This window comes from Bidens hawaiensis, unplaced genomic scaffold, assembly GCF_021521415.1.
Source record: "Bidens hawaiensis isolate Kalapana, Puna unplaced genomic scaffold, B.hawaiensis_p1.1 tig00023984_1, whole genome shotgun sequence".
Classification (NCBI taxonomy): domain Eukaryota; kingdom Viridiplantae; phylum Streptophyta; class Magnoliopsida; order Asterales; family Asteraceae; genus Bidens; species Bidens hawaiensis.
Genome location: NW_027493768.1, coordinates 13,428 through 21,055, shown reverse-complemented (window position 1 = coordinate 21,055; position 7,628 = coordinate 13,428). Strand labels below are relative to the sequence as shown.

Here is a 7,628-nt window from a genome sequence, read left to right as displayed (position 1 = left end):
TCAATGGCTAATCATTTTCAACAATGATATTTTTCATATGAAAAGTTATCACTTATGAGTTTTGATTTGGTGTGATGAAAACCATTTTCTTTGCCGAATAACATGTAGGCGTATTAAAGCTCATGTCATTTATTTGGTAGAACATTACTGTTTGTTTGCCTCAAGCTCGTGTCAGAATTCCCCGCACAACATGTAATTTTTTTTACAGTTTAGCGTGCGCAACCTGTGCGGGTCTATTGCTAGTTTTGTATTACAAAAGGTACCAATAAATAATTTCAAGTCGACGTTACCTAAAACAAACAAAACGACTCTTTCTTTACATTCAGACCGAAACCAAATACGAAACAAGCTAGAAGCAGACAACTACAAAGTTGGAATAATTTCCTGGCAGTCTCATTCATACCAGCATATATACAATGTAGTATATCACACACACACAACACTAAAGTTTAATTTTTTTTTCTTTTAACATTGATTTAGTTTGATTCAATTGCAGCAGTTTTAAGTTTATCATCAACATTATCTACTTCTGCAGAAGCAAGTGACTGGATTGGCTTCTTGAACTGCACCAAGATCATTGTCATGTTGTCACATCCCTCGCCTGTAGATGTTGACGGTGCCAAACATTTATTAAACACTCTTTCGCATATTGTTGAAAGTTTGCTTTCCTGTACAAGGTTTAAAGTTAGGCATTCCAGTTTTGAGCTAAAACAATGCCTAAATGGGAATAAGGTTGTAAATGAAACAAGCGTTTGGCAAACCATTTGGCGGGAAGTTCATTTATGTTCGTGTATGTATTAAACGAATGAACATCAACAAGATTTCATGGAAGTTGAAAATGAAAATGTAACATGAGATATTATCTCACCCATACCGATTTCAATTGTTCATGAATGAAATCAACTAATTGTTGGCTTGACATGCAATCCCTGAAATTATCCAAGTAAATAATTTATAGCAATGATGTTAAGTACTTTATGCCAAAATAAAAAAGATGGAATAGTTTTTATAGTTTAGGCGTGACGTTTTTACATACATTAAAAACCGTGAAAAAGGAAAGATCACGTACCAGATACCATCACATGCCAGTACAACAAATTCATCATCCTCACATAGCTCAACCTGAACAATTAAACAAATTAAACGATTAGTTTATACCTGTTAAAGATCATAAAAAAATCTCACTTTCTAGAAGGTGCAAGAGACTTACAATATTGACATCAGGATTAGCAGTTACTATCTGCTTTTCAGTAGACAAAAACTTGTTCTGCTTAAATTCCATATCACCTGCACAACCAAAATCATAATATTAATAAAACAAAAAACAACATAAAACAAAACCATTCAATGAACAAATAAATAGATTACCTATAGCCCTTGTAAGATTGAGACTACCATTAACTCGTCCTGCATGAATAAACCCACCCGCTTTTAGTATCCTCTCCCTCTCAACCTCGAGCACGGGCTTGTGATCTCTAGAAAGATTGTACGCCTGCAAAAAATACAAACCAAAATAATATCTTTAAAAAAATAATAATCAACCAAAGAGAGAATAAACTGTTTGATTAATATTACCTCGCCTTTTCTGGAAATAACACAACGAGAGTCACCAGCATTTGCAACAATGAGTTGATTGTTTCTCATGATTGCAACACACGCTGTACATCCAGATGTGGGTCCCGTGAAATCAGAATGAGGACCCTACAAAGAACCAAAGATTATAACTAAAAAAATAATAAGATTAACCATAAATATGGATAATAATAAATAATAATAATAATAATAATAATAATAATAAAGTAGTACCTCCTCAAAAGCCCAGTCATCAACCTTATTACTTGCTTCTCCACCTCGTGGAGACCAAATAAGACCCTCGATAACGCCTGTGAATTTGTTTAATTTGTCTCCTAAAACGGATAATTCTCTCCACCCTCTTTGCCCACGCATCATCTCATCCATTCTGCACAGCATATACAAAATTAATAAATAATTATTATCAATCTACAACATATACAAGTGGTTGTTTCAGAACCAATATGATGAGAACCGCACAATTCATTTGTACCTATGGCTTTGAATGCATTTGCATAATCTCATTCACATCCTCTCTCACCGCTTTTGATTATCTTTTATGCACTATGTATAAATGCATTATGCAGTTCTCACGGTTCTCAACATACTATTGTTCTGAAACAAACGCTCCTCTATGTGAGTGTGTAGGGGCGCGTCTTTTCATAACTATATTGAGAACCGCAAGAACTGCATAAGATGTGTAAATGTCACTTCAATGGAAAAACTAAAATTGTAAAGCAGATATTAATTTATCTCTTCCCAGTTCCCATTCTTTTCTTTGATTTATCTCCTCTCCTGAAATTTTTTAAAAATATTTAAAAAAATATATCTTTAAAATATTGAAATCTACATGCATTCAAGTCGGTTCTTGAAAGTCTCCCCATTTACTTTTTATCTATTTTTAAAGTTCCGGTCAAGGTTGCGGAGAAGCTTGAAGGAATTCTGAAGAGGTTTCTGTGGGGAGGGTCAAACAATGGCAAGAAGGTTCATGGGGTTGCATGGGATCGGGTAGCCTTACCAAAAAATAGGGGCGGGCTCGGTTCCAACTAAGAGACGTGAATAATTCTCTGTTAGCTAAATGGGCTTGGAGATTTAAGACGGAAAAAGAGGGTCTTTGGAAGCAAGTGATTGAAGAAAAAGGAATGGTGTAATTGGGTGCCGATTAAGAAAAAGGAATATCCAGGTTCCTTTTCGACTTTGTGGTCTTTGTGATTCGGAAGTTGAGTCGGTTGAGCATATTTTCTCGGGGTGCCTAGTGGCTTTGAGGGTTTGGGACTTTGTGGCCCATTGTTGTAAGGTGCCTCCGGTTTATGCCTTCTCAGCTAGAGATTTTTTGGAGTTGCATCTTGCTTCGGGTTTGGGGGAGTTGAAAAGGAAAACTTTAAGGGATTGTGATTATTGCTTGCTGGAGGATTTGGAAAGCTAGGAACGAGAAAGCGTTTGAAGGCAAAGATATAAAGATCAAAGAAATTATAGGTGGCATAAAGTCTCTTGGCTTTTTATGGTTTAAGAATATATCTAACTGTAAATCAATAGATTGGTTAAAATGATGTAAGTTCGATCTAAGGTGATTGTTGTCTTTGGGCTCCTCTCCGGGTTGTAGAGAGGGCTCGGTTGTTTCGGTTGCTTTGTTTATAAAAGTTCATAGTTAGAGAAAAAAAGAAAAATAGTACATGATTTAATACAGTTCTCGCAGTTCTCAAATGAAACTGTCTTAACAAATTTGAAGAGATTTGATAACCTGATAAATGCCTTTTGTACAGAGGTTTCAATATCACCCTTAGAGTATGCTTCATGCTTGAGTACTTGATGATGAAGATACTTTGCACAAAACTTAGCAACAGCTTTACCTAAGATGAACAAAGAAATACTAATCAAAATTAAAGAAACCATTCAAACTTAAACTCGTATACACATTTGATTTCACTTATTTGAAATATAATTAACATAAAATAGAGCTTGAAAACATCACACCTCCATGGCCATCATACACACCGAAGAAAGATGTAGTGTGGTCCAGATCCGGAAGTGCCACGTGCTAAAACACAACAAAAAAAGTTAAGTTGAAACATATTGAAAACAAGCATAATTGGTAAATTTTGAACTCGGTATCTACTGACGGCATCTTCCATTGTTGCACGCCATCCTTGCATCGATGATAAACCGTATCTGACCCGTTCATTCTCACCGTCTTCAGAAAGCTTGTCTGTTTTGGGAGTACTGAGGTATGTACCCATGTTTGACCTGAAATCACAACAATAATAATAACATATTAAAAGTTTAAAAAATAAAAATGTTCATATGGAGACATAAATTGTATCATCAAATCAAATCGAGTCAAATCAAACCAAATTAAACTAAAGTATTAATCTTGCTAGTTTTTTTTGCCTGGACATTAATCACCCAATTTAATAATAATAATAATAATAATAATAATAATAATAATAATAATAATAATAATAAAAGATCCATACTTTATGTTTCAAGAACAAGATCCAACAAATACCCCATGACCCAAAATTTAAAACCCCAAATTTCCCATCAAATTCACATTCAAAATCCAAGCAAGATCCATTGAACATTAAGTATATGATTAAAACAAGACTGTATAGTAATTATAATTAGAGATTAACTTACTCAAAGTGCAGTAATAAAATGAAGGGGAGGAAAGAAACAAGTGTAATGCTTGTTAGTAGAATTGGAGTAGCATGTGACGACAGTCTTGTACTTGTAGTTATCCTCCATGGAACAAAAAGAAAACAAAACCATGAGCTTGTCTTAATTTTGACTTTTTTGCGGTCAAAACTATAATATCAAAAAACCTCGTGCCATGGGCTGCTGAGTTAAGCCATAAAAGCCAACCATTAATTTCTATTTTCTTTTTTTTTAAGGTTGATACTTAAAATATAGTGGTACTAGTTTTTATCCCCTGTATTACGAGGCTGTTTAAATTTTCTGTTTCCAATATTTTTGTTTCTAATATTGTTAATTATTTTTTTGAATTTTGGTTTATTTATTATAAGAAGTTAATAATATACTTGAACCTAATTTGATTAATTTCTGTTGGGTTATGCTCATTTTTTAATGAGGCATTGAATGAATTATCTACTTAATTTTTATATTTATTCGTTTATGTTCATTTGTTATAATTTGGATATTATTTTTGTGAAACTTTTTCATTTAAGTTAAACTAAAAGAAAAAAGAATCGCGTTACCATATTGAGAAATTAAATTAGGGTTTGATTACGGGATTTGTTTTACATTTTATGTTTCTAATATTTATATATTTTTTTGTATTTTAATTTTATTTATTGTAAGGAAATTAATAATATATTTACGGTTTGATAATAAAAGGGTTTCACAAATAAATGAAATGTTATAACCCGTTTAAAAGCTATCTGGGTTTGATGAGACCCATAACCCGCTTATTTTTTTTACTATAAAATTGTTTCAAAATTATAAATAAGGGCAATTACATATATCCCCCTACTAACTTAATCAATTACATATATATCCAACCCAAACTTTTTATTACATATATCGCCTTGCTTATGTATAAGTATTACATATTTATCCATTTGATTAAAATTAACTTTCAAAATGACTATTTTATCCTTAATTTTAATAAAATTATAAAATTACATATTCATTTTATTAAAACAGCCTTGTATGTATTGAGATCATAAATTGACGTTTCAAACTTGAACATACTAAATTATTAGTCTTTTGGTTCTTTCAAAAATGATTTGAAATTACAGTTTGTTACAATTTGTTTTTTATTCTGCTGTTTGAATCAAATGAAACAGGTCCTTGAATTTGCTTATATTTCCTAAGCATTAATATGCTGAACATTTACAATACTGACATGAAAATCTCATGTTCTTGATATGAATAAAAACATAAATACAAGGGTTTGGATAGCTGATTGCTTGTGAATCAAAAACCGAATCGGAGCCAGAAACAAAATCGTCAGATAGGATGTCGGATCTGTTAAGAAAAAACATAATCAGATTGTGATAGGGGCATTGGATATGTGAAGCAAAACACACAAAATATCATAAACAATAAGCAATTCAGTATTTTTTTAACCGACTTCTGCCAAAAAGCGTCTTCAACAAAACTCTTTGCCTCGAGAACTTATCATCCGGTGAAAAACGAGCTGGATGAGCGGACTATATGGCCAATCCAACTGGTGATTTGTTCTTGGTCGTGTAAAATTACAGATACATGATGATTAAGTCTCCATGATTGGTCGGAGAAGTTGGATGACGGTGAAGAAGTGCCTTCCGGTAATTGACGGTTGAAAATGGAGGGTTAGGGTTCATGCTTGCTTATCTTTCAACTAGTTAATACCAATGTTGTAAAACTCCCGACTAGGCGGCCGAGTACTCCTCGATTACTCCCCGCCTAGATCGAGTACTCCCCGCCTTGGCCGAGTACTCCCCAGGTATTTTCCGAGTAATCCCCGAATACTCCCGAGTACTCGTGACTTTCCAGTTGACCGCCTAGGACCGCCTAACGACTTTTACAACCTTGGTTAATACTTTATAATCTCAAAAGGGTATTTTTGTCATTATGAGTAACTTTATTAAGGAAGGGGATGTATGTAATTTAGGTTTATGAGTTGGGATATATGTAATTAGGTAAGTTAATAAGGGGATATATGTAATTCCCCCTTATAATAATATCTTTTATATAAAAAAATCGAATATTAATTTTTAGTATGTCCCTGTTTTATAGAATTATCGTATCAAATATTTGGTGAGATTAATATTTAATATCATGAGATATTATAACCCGTTTAATGGCTTTCTGGGTTTGGTGAGAATTATACCCTTCAATTCGGGTCAAATACATGAGAAATCACCATTTACAAATAAAACAATATGGTGGCTTAAGAGAAAATAGGGAGGTTTCGTTTATATATATTTAGGATTAGGATGTATACATACACCATATATACTAACTTGCCAATAAGCTGGCGGCGTTTCGTGTGACCCAATTTCGATTCTTATCTTCACTGTTTAATTTCAGCGGCATATGGTGATGATAGGACTGTGAGTAGGTGGTGATCACTAGTTTGATCCTTGAACTGGATGAGTTTTATCTCATCGTATTTTCGTACCTTCAAGCGAGTGTTCACGGGTGTTGGCTTTAGGTGAGGGTTTTCCTCGGTTCAGATGCAAGTGTAATCCCGATGTGGTGAATTGCGTCATTAATCTATTTAAAGGATTCGTTGGCCATTAAAAAACAAGCCTTACTAAATTGGTTTGAAAATTGAAAACGGTATTGTTAATCTTAATCTTATGCTTTAAAACGATATATCATAACTATTGGGTATATGTCATGTAATGTCCCGTCAAACATATGATATATATGTTAGTTTGTCAAAAATTAACAATGAGAATTTTAAAATATATCTCTTGTTATTTTATTGTTTATATAAATTTATTTCCTGAAAAATATAAGCAATGAAAATTAATGAATTTGTTGATTACCTTGTCATAAATATCGGTGAATATATATTGGACAATATGGGATTTAGATAAATGTTTTTAAGCACTTGAATTTATTTTTTGAGAGACTATTTAGTATAGAATAAGTTTTCAAATAATAGTAGAGACTATAAAGTATTTGAAGTTAAAAACATTTAGTAATCTCAGCACACAAGTTGTGGTATTGACAAGTTGATGTACCTTATTAGAGCATTCGCTAAGCACGTCAATGATTATTGGTTGAAGAAGAACCCATTGTGATAAAACTATATTCTTAAGTTAATTTTAACATTTTGGTCACTAAATTAGATTTAAGCAATGATTCAATGTGTATCGAGAAAACAAGAGTATCAATGGTTGCAATAGAGTTGAGAATCGTCTCAAGAACCACTTCATTAACTATCTACTATTATAATAAACAGAAATAATTGTTCCACATGACACCTAATTGTCCCATATTTTGTCAAGTGGCATCATTATTGTTCAAGTTTGAAAGCCTTAATTATCTAATTAAAACAATTAATAAATATTTTAAACATTCCATATTAATGATATATCTAT

At 32.6% G+C, this 7,628-nt stretch overlaps 1 protein-coding gene across 1 annotated transcript; it reads right to left on the bottom strand.

Annotated features, from left to right (window-relative positions):
• Positions 1-394: 394 nt before the first annotated feature.
• On the bottom strand, positions 395-3,812 carry LOC143568373 (putative protein phosphatase 2C 21). Its single transcript, XM_077054545.1, has 10 exons — positions 3,693-3,812; positions 3,547-3,610; positions 3,314-3,422; positions 1,807-1,960; positions 1,576-1,701; positions 1,369-1,492; positions 1,211-1,287; positions 1,070-1,122; positions 875-929; positions 395-668 (listed from the first exon to the last, which is right to left on the bottom strand). The coding sequence occupies exons 1-10, from the start codon at positions 3,807-3,809 to the stop codon at positions 477-479; spliced, it is 1,071 nt and encodes a 356-aa protein (XP_076910660.1). The 5' UTR covers positions 3,810-3,812; the 3' UTR covers positions 395-476.
• Between the last annotated feature and the right edge of the window lie 3,816 nt (positions 3,813-7,628).

What these genes read in the sequence shown, in the direction of transcription:
- LOC143568373 (XM_077054545.1), bottom strand. Translation starts at nt 3,809, where the DNA reads ATGGGTACATACCTCAGTACTCCCAAAACAGACAAGCTTTCTGAAGAC. An exon ending in GTACAAAAGGCATTTATCAG is followed by an intron (nt 1,961 to 3,313) that starts GTTATCAAATCT and finishes TATGCTGTGCAG; the next exon opens with AATGGATGAGATGATGCGTG. An exon ending in TTATTTCCAGAAAAGGCGAG is followed by an intron (nt 1,493 to 1,575) that starts GTAATATTAATC and finishes TATTTTTTGCAG; the next exon opens with GCGTACAATCTTTCTAGAGA.